This window comes from Bactrocera dorsalis, chromosome 2 (assembly GCF_023373825.1).
Source record: "Bactrocera dorsalis isolate Fly_Bdor chromosome 2, ASM2337382v1, whole genome shotgun sequence".
Classification (NCBI taxonomy): Eukaryota; Metazoa; Arthropoda; class Insecta; order Diptera; family Tephritidae; genus Bactrocera; species Bactrocera dorsalis.
The window spans coordinates 62,133,336-62,149,293 of NC_064304.1; the positions used below are offsets into that span (position 1 = coordinate 62,133,336).

Consider the following 15,958-nt stretch of genomic DNA (forward strand, 5'->3'; position numbering starts at 1 on the left):
GACGCGAACTCTTTTGCTTAAATAAGAGTTTTGAACGAAATGTTTAGACGTGAACTCTTTTATATAAATAAGAGTTTTCCAAATCACGTAAAGAATGTCGCTTAAATTTGATTTTGTTATTTATTATAGACCGGAAATTTTTTATATGTTTATTTTTCTATGTATATTTGTTTTATATATATTTTATGTCCAAATTTCCTATAGGGTATACCTATAGGTGGATCTTTTATTTGTTATGTGCTAATGAGCGCTCGTTTTAGAGATCACTGCACTTTGTACATATGCATGTATGTACATATGTATTACGCTTTTGGTTTTTGCACAATCCTGCTTGTTTTTGTTGATCAAAAATCAAGGGGTATTGCGGGAAATATGCTAATGTGGACTTTGAATATCTTTTATACGCAATCCTGTTTGGTTTTGTTAGACGAAAACCAAGGGGTATCGCGGAATATATGCCAATGTAGACTTTGAAGCAGTGAAGCGTATCTACATATGCGACGATACTTATGTACAAATTTTGTATTTTATAAAAATCCTTTTTGTTATATTTATTGTTATATAATTGTACCCAATGTCGATTGGGTGTTTGTTCCAGTATATATTGTCTATATTTATATGCGCCCTATACGCGTGTTTGTACGAAAAACACCGAAAAGAGAATTAACCGACCGCAGGTAATTTTCTCAAGTTCACTCGTTTTTCTATATATATATTTTTATATTGCGCCGCATATACTTATACATGTATATGTATATACTATGTATGTTCGCAGTGGTAAGAAGCCGCGAAAGGAGAATTTAATAATTTTTAATTGTAGATATATGTATGAATGTATAAATATGTATTTGAAATATATTGATTTGAGAGAAAGAGCAAGTTATGCTCTTCGTATCTTATAGTGATATAAGTGATATATGTATATGTATGTATAAATATGCATTTGAAATATATTGATATATGCCAACCATCAGCGGGTAAAAAACTAGATAATTAGTGGGTAACATGGTGGTAAACGTGGTGGTAAACATATGAAGTGTTTCTTAGGCCGGACGGATATTTTACTCACTCACGTACGTATACATGTGATCCTACAACAAAAAATACCCCGAAAATGTGCGTTGGTGTTAGTGCATAGAGAAAAAATGTATAGTTGTATTGAAATTTTTGTCACAAGCGGGTAGCCGTGGTTGGCTGGGATGTTATAGTGGTATAAGTGGTATATGTATATGTATGTATAAATATGCATTTGAAATATATTGATTTGAGAGAAAGAGCAAGTTATGCTCTTCGTATGTTATAGTGGTATAAGTGATGTATGTACATGTATGTATGTATGAAATAGAATTTTATTTGCGCAAATCTTTTTTTTTCCCTTATGATTGCCGTAGCTTATTTTAGGCAATCCTGCTTATATTTGAATAAGTATAAGGGGTATTGCTGGGAAATTCCGCAAGTAAATACTTGAATAGTTTATTGGTTTTTGGGAATAGTTTCTGTGTTATAACACAACGGTAAGTATTTACCGGCAATCAATAATCCGCTATGTGTATTACCAAACTGCTTTGTTTGCGGTTTCTCGGTTTCTACCGGAAAATAAACCGAATACCGAAAACAGCTTGGTAACGGTTCTCACTGCTTTTTTGACCGGAATTTTGGCCAAGCCGTAAATTTAATTTTATGAAATTAAATCATACATACATAGGTACATATGTGTAATACAAAAATTGAAAGGAACGATACACTCACTTTGCTTTCCTCCAGGGGCTTTTGGGGATAGTAAGATTTTACGTGTGTATGTATGTATGTGTGGGCCTTGTGCGTGTGCCTGTGCTGTCGCCTGTCTGTGCTTGTGCCTATCCTTCTCTTTCGTGTTTCTCCTGTCCTTGTGTTGCTGGCGCTGGAGCTGTGCTCGTGTTTTGGTATGACTTTTTCTTGTTCGTAGGTTATGTCACTGCACTATCACTTTATATGCACATATGTATGTATATCGCAGGTGAATGGTTCTTTTTACTCTGCTTTCTCTCTCTACACTGCACTTTTTGTCACCACACTCTTTTTCTTTTTTTCTTTCTTTTTTTCTTTCTTTTTTTTCGCTTGTGGGTTAGATTTGAACCCACTAACACTTTACATACATATGTGTATTGTATGTATATGTTATTTGCTCACTGCACTTTTGCCGCCACACTTCGTTAATGTATATAATGTTGCCACCAATGGGTCTTGTTTAAACAATGTACATATGTATGTCACCACCACCGTTGTCTTTGCACAATTTTTTTAAAACACTTTCACAGGTTTTTTTTTTTTTGTTGTTGTGTCATCTCACCACCGTTGTCTTTTGACCACTTGTAGAATTTGTTTTGTTTTTTTTTTTTGTTAACTGTGACACCTCACCACCGTTGTCTTTCGACCACTTTTAGACCTTTTTTTTTTTGTTTGTTAACTATGTCACGTCACTTTTTTTTTGTTTTTTTTTTATTAACTGTGTCACGTCACCTTTTTTTTTTTCTAACTGTGTCACGTCACTTTTTTTGTTTTTTATAATTTGGTTATCGCGTTACCGTCACCGTTTTTTTTTTTTAACATTATGATTTTTCACAAGTGCCGTCCGGTACGGCTCGAAGGACTATAGAAAACTTATCAAAATTCGCGGCAGCTCACCTTTGCTTTGGCGACGACTTTGCGGTAGGTTGAATCGGAAAAGCGGGAAGAAAAAACCTTGTTGTTTGCTGGAGAATCGTATATGCGCTCGGATCGTAATAGAAAGAGAGGCTGGCGCCGTCAGCCAGTCCCTTTTGTTAATTGTGTTTGGTGTCCTCGTGTGTGGTGTGAAAGGTGTGGTGTAGATGATGATGAGTTGGTGTGTGTGGGAAGAATATGGTGTAGATGTGTGGATGATATAGATGGTGAAGTCGTGTTGAGTATGGTGTGTATGCGTAGGGTGTAGGAGAATTTTATTAAGAGGGGGGTCAGGTGCTCATTTAGCCAGAATCCAATCTTATTTTTTTCTGATGAACCATCGTTTGACAGATAGCAGTAAAGCCTTTTTTTAGATTTTTATCATTTTCTCGGCATTTAGGTTGTCAGTAAAGAGGTACAAAGTGCCGAATCCCTGCTTTGAGAAGCAGCCCCAAAGATGCACCTTTATTCCATGCTTTACGGTCCGCTGAATTAGCCTATTGGTGGAAGTTGACCAGGCTCGCGTGAGGACAGAACGTGCCCATATAGAACATTCTTCAGTAAAAATGGCATTTTCAAATTCTCTATCAATATTCTCTTGCGCCCAAGCGAGTCGCTTTGTCACAAGTTTTTCAGTCAACAGACGCTTCTTCATTGTGTTGCGCCATTTCAGATCATAAGTATGAAGAAGGGTTCGGATAGTTTCGTAAGATATGTCTAAACCTTTTGCCACTAATTTTGCTTGACCATTTTCGCAGTGTTAAAGCAGGATTTCACGAAAACAGATTCACTATTCTGTTTTCATCCATTTTGTTCACTTTTCCTATCGAACCACGTTCTCGCTGTACCCACTTCTGTACCAATTCCTTCGACTTTCTCATAAATTTAGCAGCCGCTGATTGCGACATATTGGGACCTTTCGGGTGGATGCAAAGGAACACAGCTTCTTAGCGCGACGCGTACTTAGCACTCATGGCGTTTAACGTGATTATCTTTCAAAAGATCAACGACAACTGAACCTTTGTTGACAATGCATCAAGGACAAAGCTTTCCTCTATCGGCTCGTGAAGAAATTAGAGCGAAATCTTTCATTAACTGTCGTCTTATATCAGTTGAACATGTTAGAACAATCATACAATTATGGCCCAGATATGATTCCCTCAGGCTTTCTTAAGAAATGTGCCAAATATATATACCAACCCCTAACAAAACTATTTAATTCATCTCTTATGCAAGGCTTATTTCCATCCATATGGAAAAAGTCATTTATAATTCCTTTACATAAGAGTGGATTTAGGTCATCTATTGAAAACTATAGGGGAATAGCAAAGTTGTCTGCAATATCTAAACTTTTTGAAGCAATTATAACAGACAACATAACCTTCCGGATCTCTCCACTAATTTCTTGTTCTCAGCACGGTTTTCGTAAAGGGAAGTCTACAATAACTAACTTGCTTGAATTTGTATCACATGTATCAGCTGGCTTCAGGGAGAATAAGAATACTGATGTTATATACACAGATTTTAGTAAAGCTTTTAATAAAGTAAAGCATTCAATTCTTTTGAATAAACTTGATCTTCTTGGTTTTCAACCAATATTTCTAAAATGGATTGCTTCTTATCTTAGCAATAGAATTCAACAAGTCTTATTTAACGATACTTTTTCTGACATAATCAATGTTCCTTCAGGCGTTCCACAAGGTAGCCATCTTGGTCCAATTCTGTTCTTGTTATTTATTAATGACATATCATCTGTTGTTAAGTTTTCAAAAGTCTTATTATATGCTAACGATGTAAAACTTTTTAAAACGTGTACTTCAAACAACGAAAGATGCCAGTTGTAAACAGACTTAAACAACCTAGTTTCTTGGTGTGATAGAAATGACATGCCATTGAACCTTAAAAGATGTAAAACAATGAGCTTTTCACGTAGATATGTAGACCCTACTTCATACGCAATACAAAACTTTAGGTTGGAGCAAGTATATAGTTTTGTTGATCTGGGAGTAACTATGGACCCCAAACTCAATTTTAATGTTCACGTATCTTCCACGGTTTTTAAAGCTAAAGGCGCTCTTAGTTTTGTGAAACGTTGGTCTAAAGAATTTAGATATCCGCTTACCACAAAAATTCATTTTACATCTCTGGTGAGGCCTATATTAGAGTATGCTTCTGTGGTTTCGAACCCTAGTTACCAAGTCCATTCGGATAAGTTAGAGTCCGTTCAAAAACAATTCTTACTTTTTGCCTTAAATCATTTGCATTGGGATTCCAGCTTAAATCTTTCCCCTTACACTAACCGTTTAAAACTAATAAATCTCCCGACACTCGCTAGTCGTAGGGAGATGCTTGGTATAATATTTCTTGTAAAACCCATGAATGGGTCAGTCTGCAGCCCATCTCTCTTATCTGATATTAATTTTAACATCCTCGCTCGCTCTACCAGGCAGTTTAGACCCTCACTTTTAAAATTTTCTAGAACAAATTTTGATTTAAACGAACCATTCCGCCGTATATGTCATGCTTTCAATTTTCATTCCAGCACATTTGGTTTAACAGACTCACTTTTTACAATTAAAAAAATTATTTTATCTACTCTTAACAAGTAACCATTAAAAATTATAAACTTTAATTTAATTCTTATTTTGGCTGTTGAAATTTTTTTTTATGTAGCTGAGCTTAAGATCGCAACGCTTAAAACTCTCTTGCTTTTTATGACTCGGCAAATTCCGCTCGTTCGCGAATTACGCCCCTCGCGTCGTTTGGGCGGGAGGAGGGTAACCGTTGGGTATTATTATTATTATTATTATTATTATTATTATAAAGTAGGTGTCAACTTAATGTTTTTACTCTTTTTAAATCAAACCACTTTATTCGACTTCAAACTTAAGACTGTACAGAATTGACAGATCGCAGTTAGTTACTTACTTAAATCTTCCGTTATTTAGATATTGTTGGTCTGGGATTGTGGAAAGTGAGTGCCTGGGAAAATTAGCATAACATATAGGATGTGGGGAGTTTTGGAGAGTGGAATTAGGAATGTGAAATTAAAGTGCGGAAGCTATGTTATACAGGTATGTTTTAAGATCATTTATTTCTATTTTGCGCTAACATAGCATCGCATGTATAAAATGTTTGCTAATTTATGAGTATTTCACATAAATTTTCAAAACTTCAAGTCGATGGGGGCAACCCTAAACATAGCGTGATATTACTAATTTTTCTTGTGTTGAATATTTACCTAAAACAGCACCTTTATACAGGTATACCGAAACAGAAATCAAAAATTATTAAAATCACTCCACCCTAGTAAGCATATAAGGCGATCACTTTTATCTACATATGCAAGTATATTGGAGATCTATATCGGAATTTTGATTTTTTCTAGAAATCAAAACGTTAATTCTCACCGTTTGGTACCAGTTTGGTTATACATTATTAACCAAACAGATATTTTATTACAGGTTTTATGTATGATTACATATATAAAACTATAGCTTTATCACTTAAGTGTGCAGCATAAAATATAGTTTTTTAAAGAAGTATTTAAATTTACACAAATGTTCCTTTTCTTAAAGTTAAATGTCTCAATTATTTAGGCAACCAATGCAGCGTATATATGTATAGTGGGTAACGCGTCAGATAACTTGCGGTCGAAGTTCAAATTGTAGCGCGAGCCGGGTGTTGCAAACGGAAAATCTTGATGATCGGAGTGAATCCAGTGACTATACGAATAATTCTACGAAAATATAATTACACAGTCTTCGACTATCTCTTTCATTGAGCGGACGTGTTTTCTTAATCGCGGTTTTTCTTTTGTGCTTTACTCTTTATTTGCATATTCCTCTTTGCATATACGTAAGAGCACGTGTTTTCGTTTTATTTTATCGTGCGGTTACTCGCGTAAAAACAGTGCATATTTGTGAACATTTGCTTTATTATGGCCCCAGGGCCGCCTAACCTTGGGGATAATAGGTTTGCTTTGCTTGCCTCTAGCCCCAACCCCAAAAGGAAAAAACTTACATATAAACCGCTTAAAAATTTTACCTCAAATTAAAAAAGATTGTCCAAAATTGTTTCTAATATCTGCTGCCAATTCGAACAAAACACTTTCCAATTACTCTTGTTTCGCTTTACATAAAAGTTTAGAATCAATAAGTAAAAATCGGAAGATCGCCGAAAATTTTCTAACAATAAAGAAATTAAATGGAATTTGCGACATTAAACGAAATTGCAGAAGAAGAAATTGTTGACAATTTAAAAGATCAGGGAGTTACCTCTGTCTATAAATTCACTAAAAATATAGAAGGCAAACAAAGACCTAGTGGAGTGGTACTTCTTTCATTTGACCTCTACAAACTTCCAGAAAAAATCGAAGTCTCATGGCGCACAATGCGTATTAGAGCATATCTCCTTAACCCCATGAGGTGTAAAAGTTGCCAGCTTCTAGGCCACACAACGAAACGTTGCAACAACAATCCTGCCTGCGATATGTGCAATTTCCCTCCTCATCTCCCCTCGCCACGCAAACCGCACCTTTTGTGCAAATTGTTCTGGCGATCATCCTTCCTCTTCCCGCTCTTGTCCTAAATACCTACAATCCAAAAATATTCTAAAAATAAAAACAGAAAACAAATGCTCAATGCGAGAAGCACTAAGGCTTTGCAAACAACAATTACGCCCGACCTCCGCAAACACTTCTTTCGCTTGTGTTACAAAAGAAAATGCAAGCAACAAACGTGTCTTCCTACCGCTCATCATCTCCTTCCCTACCACTTTCCACAGAAAATGTACTAAAATCCCCAACAGCTTATTGTCTTCCACCACAAAAGCAAACCATGAAAGAAAACAAAAACAATTTCGTAATTGATATCCATCTAACCTCACCAATTGTAACTACAAAAGAAACAACAAAAAACTTTCCTAACCTAACGCTTACCCAAACAATAAATATAGTTAAAAAAAAAAACTAAAAAACACGCTTTTAAAGCATATCAAACTAAAAAGTGAAAAATAATTCTTTGTATAAACTAACAATAATAATGAAGGAAAAATTCCTGCATTATTGTGAGAAAAGCGTGGCATGCTCGATATATGAAAAATATGTCACAAAGCACCCCACGCTTTTCTCACAATAATGCAGGAATTTTTCCTTCATTATTATTGTTAGTTTATACAAAGAATTATTTTTTACTTTTTAGTTTGATATGCTTTAAAAGCGTGTTTTTTAGTTTTTTTTAAACTATATTTATTTTTAATTTTTTAGTTTGATGTGAGAAACCCCAAAATTTGTTGAAATATGAACTATGACATGAAGTATTGGTTAAGTAAATCGATACTTTGGCAGCATTTAATATCTACTCGTAACATTTCATTGACTAATTGTTACATTATTTGCGACCAACTTCTATTGACGACTTTACGAATTATTACTTATAAATCGAATTATTTCTTCGAAAGCTTCACTGTTACATGGGGTTTTACCTGTCAACTTTGAACAATCCAGTTCTTCAATTCGAATACAGTCCAAAGATCTACAACGACTAAGTGCTACATAAGCTTGTCCAGCAGCAAACAGTCGAGAGACCAGATAAATTACTGCATGTTCTACTGTACACCCTTGCATCTTATAAACGGTCGACGCTCAAATCAGTATGCTATTTAACCGTGCGATTCTGTAACGTGAGACAGTCTCAAGTCTCTAAATTTGAGATTTTAAGTTAGAGACAATTTTTGAGACTTGAGACGATTTTGCTATTCTGTAAGTGACAGTCACAAAATCTATTACATTTCATCACTCAGAGATGTTTTTACACTTGAATGGAAATAAATATGTCGATAACAAATATTAAAATATCTATAACATCGTCAAAAACCATAGTTATCAATAAAAATGAAAATATATGTTGACTTTGTTTCATAATATTTACGAAATTTATGTAAAATTTATTCATTTTTAACTTTTTCGTGTTTGAGTTGCTTACAAAATATAAAAATACGACAATCGATTAATATCTATGATGATCTCTATTCAGTATATTCAAAATGACAGACAAGAGCTCTTTTTAGTTTTGTGACCGGCTAACTACCAGGTCTCAATATGTTGAGACTAACGCTAGAGACTGTTTAGTGAATAGTAACTAGTCTCAAATTGAGACTTTGCCTCAAAATGTCTCAAATAGAGACTAGAGACTGGTTACAGAATCACGCTATAAATGTCACTAAAACTAGTTTTATATAGATGTTGCATACTTTTAAGCGCATCTTTTTGGTGAGCTGCTTAAACTTACTATTGCCTTCCTACAGTGTCGCTCAAATATTCCACGTTTCAGTACCACTTAAAAAAGTTACAAACATACATACATACATACAAGTGAAGCTAATAAAAGCGTATTAAAAACAAACCCAACCAAAATAAGCATACCGCTCATTCCTAAAATATCCACAACACATTCTCCTAACATCCAAACTCTCTCTCTCTCTCTCTACAGACAATATCGATCCCGCTCCACCTACTTATTCAAAATATGTCTCTCCTCATATAATTACCACATCTGACCATGAAGATCAATAACTCTCATTATCCCTTCTCTCCTTTTTCTCAATCACTCATATTACACTGGTTTACAGCAAAACTGTTCTATGAACGCCACTATCCAATTTGTATGTGGAATCGCTTGCTGATTTCGAAAATCGAATAATTTTTTTTTATGGATACGTTTTTGAGATATTTGCAATTTACCGTTATTCGACCAAAAAAAAGGTGTCTTCATTTAATCATGTATATCTCACTGACCAGTTGAGCAATCTTACTGCAAATTATAGAAAATAAAAGTGAATTAAATTTCCTAAAAATATTGTCTACTCCAATTTTCCATAGGCCTTATAATTTCTGAGAAATTGATTAATCACTTCGTGTTTTTAAATTTTTTTATGAAAAAATTAAAAAAAATAAACTTTGGCAAGGAAAAAATTTTAAAACAAAAGATATTTTTTTATTTTTTTTTTTATTTTATATGAAGTCCTGTTTCTTTATAAAAAACTAAGCTACCAACGAAGAAAATCCATGGATAAATAGGAAAGTTGCACATGATCAAATAAATATATCCAAGTCGCGCAAAGTCAATGTATACGTATGTATATGCGTATGTAGTGTGTAAAGTAAGGGTGGGATTGTTTTCGAATATCATTAGAATAAACTAATAACGCTATTCGTTTAAAAAAAATCAAATAATACTTTTAGAACAGTAATACTCAAATACTGTTGTAGTAGGTAGTTTGCATCGAAAGCAAGAGGTGTCAGGTTCGAAACCCCTGGTATACAGGCAGATTTTCGAAGGGTAATTAAAGGGTGATTTTTTAAGAGCTTGATAACTTTTTTTAAAAAAAAAACGCATAAAATTTGCAAAATCTCATCGGTTCTTTATTTGAAACGTTAGATTGGTTCATGACATTTACTTTTTGAAGATAATTTCATTTAAATGTTGACCGCGGCTGCGTCTTAGGTGGTCCATTCGGAAAGTCCAATTTTGGGCAACTTTTTCGAGCATTTCGGCCGGAATAGCCCGAATTTCTTCGGAAATGTTGTCTTCCAAAGCTGGAATAGTTGCTGGCTTATTTCTGTAGACTTTAGACTTGACGTAGCCCCACAAAAAATAGTCTAAAGGCGTTAAATCGCATGATCTTGGTGGCCAACTTACGGGGCCATAGAATCGCGAGCTGTGTGGCATGTAGCGCCATCTTGTTGAAACCACATGTCAACCAAGTTCAGTTCTTCCATTTTTGGCAACAAAAAGTTTGTTAGCATCGAACGATAGCGATCGCCATTCACCGTAACGTTGCGTCCAACAGCATCTTTGAAAAAATACGGTCCAATGATTCCACCAGCGTACAAACCACACCAAACAGTGCATTTTTCGGGATGCATGGGCAGTTCTTGAACGGCTTCTGGTTGCTCTTCACCCCAAATGCGGCAATTTTGCTTATTTACGTAGCCATTCAACCAGAAATGAGCCTCATCGCTGAACAAAATTTGTCGATAAACACATTTCGAACCGAACACTGATTTTGGTAATAAAATTCAATGATTTGCAAGCGTTGCTCGTTAGTAAGTCTATTCATGATGAAATGTCAAAGCATACTGAGCATCTTTCTCTTTGACACCATGTCTGAAATCCCACGTGATCTGTCAAATACTAATGCATGAAAATCCTAACCTCAAAAAAATCACCCGTTAGTTGCGGAAAATTCCTAATGCAAATAAATTTAATTCAAACATACATACCTACATGCACACACACATATCTTGGTAAATTCATTAATTTTTTTAAGGCCAACATCAACAGCAGGTAGTACGAGTATTTTCTTTTCCCGGCTCGTTAATATGAAGGAACTTTTTTGTTTACATAGGTAGGTTTTGCCTTTTTTTATTTTTTCGCGATCAAGCTATATATAAGGATAAATGCCCCTTGAAAGTTCATAATATCTGTAAGGTTCGCCGGTTGCAGTTTATAATTACAATATAAGAAACCGTGAGCTGTTTTTAAAAATAAAATGAGTAAACGTACGCGAGAATTTGAGTGTACCAACGACCCGGATATGTTCTGTTACATATGCGGTGAATATACTCTTGTACGGCATCGGAGGCAGTTTAGAGATTCGATCCAATCTATATATCCAAAATATTTTGGTATTGAGCCTAAAAATATTGATAAACCATGGACTCCGAATATTTTGTGTTCCTTGTGTCAAATAATATTGGTTCAATGGGAATCAGGATCAACAAAGTACGTATTAAAATTATGAAACTATGCTTCTTTTCATTTAATAGTAATTTTTAATTTTTTTCTTTTTCAGGCGATACGTGAAATTTAATGTACCAATGATATGGCGAGAACCTACATGCCACACAGAAGATTGCTATATTTGTATGACAAAAGTACTTGGCTTTGGAAAATCAAGAAAAGTGATTTATGCCAACGTACCTACCGTTTCATTGCCAGTTCCACATTCAGCTGAAGTTGCGTATCCAGTTTCGTTGTCAACAGCAGTATCATCTGAATATGGGAAATCAAGTTGTAATGAATTTTTAATGAAAAACGAGAGAAACGTTCTATCACAAGCTCAACTAAATGATTGGATTAGAGATTGGGAATTATCCAAGGAAAAAGCTGAGCTACATGCCTCTCGTATGCAACAATTTCAATTCGTGTCACCCCATGTTAAGGTGACATATTATAGAAATCGTCACGAACCATTTGCCAAACCCTATATGAAGGAAGATAATGTATGCTATTGCAAAGACATTCCAGGATTATTCAAAGAGTTTGGTCAACCATATGATTCCGAGGAGTGGCGATTGTTCATAGACAGCAATAAACTGAGCTTGAAGGCCGTATTACTGCATAATGGCAACAAAAAGCCCTCAATCCCGATCGCGCATGCAGTAAACACGAAGGAAACATACGAGGTAATGGATAAATTGTTAGAATTCATCAAATATGAAGAGCATGATTGGAAAATATGTGCCGATCTTAAAGTCGTTGGAATGTTATGCGGTCTACAAAGTGGCTACACAAAACACTGCTGCTTTCTCTGCAAATGGGATAGACCACTATTGCATTAACGATTGGCAGGAAAGAGTTGAATTTACAATTGGTGTGGATAATATCAAATACGTCCCACTTGTAAGAAAGAAAAAATCATTCTTCCGCCATTGCACATCAAGCTCGGCCTCATTAAAAATTTTGTTAAGGCGTTGGACAAAGAAGGCAAAGCATTCAATTATTAGCAAAATTTTTTCCTAAATATTTCCCAGGCCAAGATAAAAGAAGGTATATTTGTTGGACCCCAAATAAAAAAGTTGATAAATAATGACCAATTCAAATGACTATTGTCACCAGTTGAGGCAGCAGCGTAGGATTCCTTCGAAATGGTCGTTTCTTCTTTTCTCTGTAACCACAAAAGTCCAAGCTACGAGAAGATAGTGAGCGACTTAATCAAAAATTATGCCGAAATGGGTGATTATTCAAAACTTATTTAATTGAATTATATAAAATTTTATAATTTACATATTTACATTTTCTTTTTTCTCCAGGCGTAAATATGTCTTTAAAAATTCATTTTCTGCATTCCCATTTAAGTTTTTTTCCGGCAAATCTCGGAGACGAAAGTGACGAGCATGGCGAAAGGTTTCACCAGCAAATGAAATTAATTGAGAATCGATACCAAGGTTTCTGGGACGTCGGTATGATGGGTGACTACTGTTGGTTTCTCATAAGAGAAACCGATCCTAAACTAAATAAACGACAAAGCAAAACACATAATCATTTCGACTATAATGTAAGAACATCAACTTAAGACAAAAATAACACATTGTTTTAATATATATTACTAATATATAAATAAATGAGTTTATAAAAACTAAAAACAACATGAAAACTGACTTTTTATTTAACAGAAACAGCGCATAGCTAGATATCCCACCCCTACTTTACACACTACATACGCATATACGTATGCATACATTGACTTTGCCCGACTTGGATATAATTATTTGATCATGTACAACTTTCCTATTTATCCATGGATTTTATTCGTTGGTAGCTTAGTTTTTTATAAAGAAACAGGACTTCATATAAAATAAAAAAAAATTTAAAAATATCTTTTGTTTTAAAATTTTTTCCTTGCCAAAGTTTATTTTTTTTTAATTTTTTCATAAAAAAATGTAAAAACACGAAGTGGTTAATCAATTTCTCAGAAATTATAAGGCCTATGGAAAAATGGAATAGACAATATTTTTAGGAAATTTTATTCACTTTTATTTTCTATGATTTGCAGTAATATTGCTCAACTGGTAAGTGAGATATACATGATTAAATGAAGACACCTTTCTTTTTGGTCGAATAACGGTAAATTGCAAATATCTCAAAAACGTATCCATAAAAAAAAATTTACTCGATTTTCGAAATCAGCGAGCCATTTCACATACAAATTGGATAGTGGCATCCGTGGAACAAAAAACAAATTCAAATTTGTGATCCAGTGTTATTAATAAATGTTCAAATTTCTCCAATGGAATATGAACAATATGAACGGATTCTACAACACACTGACCTAGAATTACTCATAAAAGAACAATTACCAAGTGTTATATCACTACAAGAAACACACCTTTTATTTAATTCCGCAGCTACTGTACCCAAACAATACCCTGTTTATTACTCCAACTTAACACAAAATCATACTAACAAACAAGGTGTTGCTTCTTCTTCTTCTTCTTAATTGGCGTAGACACCGCTTACACGTTTCTTCTTTTCGCTACGTGGCGCCAATTGGATATTCCAAGCGAAGCCAGGTCCTTCTCCACTTGGTCCTTCCAACGGAGTGGAGGTCTTCCTCCGCTTCCAGCGGCGTTTTCATCCATCCGGACAACATGACCTAGCCAGCGTAGTGGCTGTCTTTTAATTCGCTGAACTATGTCAATGTCGTCGTATATCTCGTACAGCTCATCGTTCCATCGAATGCGATATTCGCCGTGGCCAACGCGCAAAGGACCATAAATCTTTCGCAGAACTTTTTTCTCGAAAACTCGCAACGTCGACTCATCGGTTGTTGTCATCGTCCAAGCCTCTGCACCATATAGCAGGACGGGAATTGTAAGCGACTTACAGAGTTTGGCTTTTGTTCGTCGATAGTGGACTTTACTTTTCAATTGTCTACTCAGTCCGAAGTAACACCTGTTGGCAAGAGTAATCCTGCGTTGGATTTTCAGGCTGACATTGTTGGTGGCGTTAATGCTGGTTCCTAAATAGACGAAATTATCTACAACTTCAAAGATATGACTGTCAACAGTGGCGTGAGAGCCAAGTCGCGAGTGCGACGACTGTTTGTTTGATGTGAGGAGATATTTCGTCTCGCCCTCGTTCACTGCTAGACCCATTTGCGTTGCTACCTTGCTCAGTCTGGAGAAAGCAGAACTAAAGGCGCGGGTGTTGAAGCCGATGATATCAATATCATCGGCATACGCCAGCAGCTGTACACTCTCATAAAAGATTGTACCCGCTCGATTAAGTCCTGCAGCTCGAATAATTTTCTGCAGAAGCAGATTGCAGAAGTCGCACAATAGGAAGTCGCCTTGTCTGAAACCTCGTTTGGTATCGAACGGCTCGGAGAGGTGCTTCCCGATCCTGACGGAGCTGTTCGTGTTGCTCAACGTCAGTTTACACAGTCGTACTAGTTTTGCGGGGATACCAAATTCAGACATCGCGGCATAAAGGCAGCTCCTTTTCGTGCTGTCGAAAGCAGCTTTGAAATCGACGAAGAGGTGGTGAGTGTCGATTCTCTTCTCACGAGTCTTTTCCAAGACTTGGCGCATGGTGAATATCTAGTCGGTGGTTGATTTACCAGGTCTGAAGCCACACTGATAAGGTCCAATCAATCACCGTCAACAGGTGGGCTTTAATCTTTCACACAATACGCTCGATAGAACCTTATATGCGATGTTGAGGAGGCTAATACCACGGATGTTGGCGCAGATTGTGGGGTCTCCTTTTTTATGGATTGGGCATAGCGCACTTAAATTCCAATCGTTGTTCATACTTTCGGCCGACCATATTTTGCAAAGAAGCTGATGCATGCACCTTATCAGCTCTTCGCCGCTGTATTTAAATAGCTCGGCCGGCAATCCACCGGCCCCCGCTGCTTTGTTGTTTTTCAGGCGGGCAATTGCTATTCGAACTTCTTCGTGGTTGGGCAATGGAACGTCTGCTCCATCGTCATCGATTGGGGTATCGGGTTCGTCTTCTTCTGGTGTTGTGCATTCACTGCCATTCAGCAGGCTGGAGAAGTGTTCCCTCCATAATTTAAGTATGCTCTGGGCATCGGTGGCTAGATCACCTTGGGAGGTTCTACAAGAGTATGCTCCGGTCTTGAAACCTTCTGTAAACCGCCGCACCTTTTCGTAGAATTTTCGAGCATTACCCCTGTCGGCCAGCTTATCAAGTTCTTCGTACTCACGCATTTCGACCTCACGCATTTCGGCCTCTTTCTTTTTCTGTCTACAAATGCGTCTCGCTTCCCTCTTCAACTCTCGGTATCTATCCCATCCCGCACGTGTTGTGGTCGATCGTAACGTTGCGAGGTAGGCAGCCTGTTTTCTCTCCGCTGCGACACGGCACTCCTCGTCGTACCAGCTGTTCTTTTGCACTTTCCGAAAACCAATGGTTTCGGTTGCAGCTGTACGTAAGGAGTTTGTAATGCCGTCCCACAGTTCCCT

General features: G+C 36.3%; 2 protein-coding genes across 2 annotated transcripts in view; both read left to right on the forward strand.

The window, feature by feature from the left end:
* Positions 1-15,958, forward strand: part of LOC105233445 (FERM domain-containing protein 8) — a 201,604-nt gene that overhangs the window by 120,960 nt on the left and 64,686 nt on the right. The window contains exon 5 of the mRNA XM_049450230.1: positions 5,631-5,756. Coding sequence (XP_049306187.1) covers positions 5,631-5,660 — 30 coding nt within the window. The 3' untranslated portion in view covers positions 5,661-5,756. The remainder of the gene's footprint in view (positions 1-5,630; positions 5,757-15,958) is intronic.
* On the forward strand, positions 11,236-12,307 carry LOC125776677 (uncharacterized). Its single transcript, XM_049450199.1, has 2 exons — positions 11,236-11,468; positions 11,539-12,307. Exons 1-2 carry the CDS (start codon positions 11,236-11,238, stop codon positions 12,305-12,307), a joined length of 1,002 nt encoding a protein of 333 aa, XP_049306156.1.

Coding starts and splice junctions, on each gene's coding strand:
- LOC125776677 (XM_049450199.1), top strand. CDS start 11,236: ATGAGTAAACGTACGCGAGAATTTGAGTGTACCAACGACCCGGATATG. Junction 11,469..11,538: donor TGGGAATCAGGATCAACAAA/GTACGTATTAAA, acceptor TTTCTTTTTCAG/GCGATACGTGAAATTTAATG.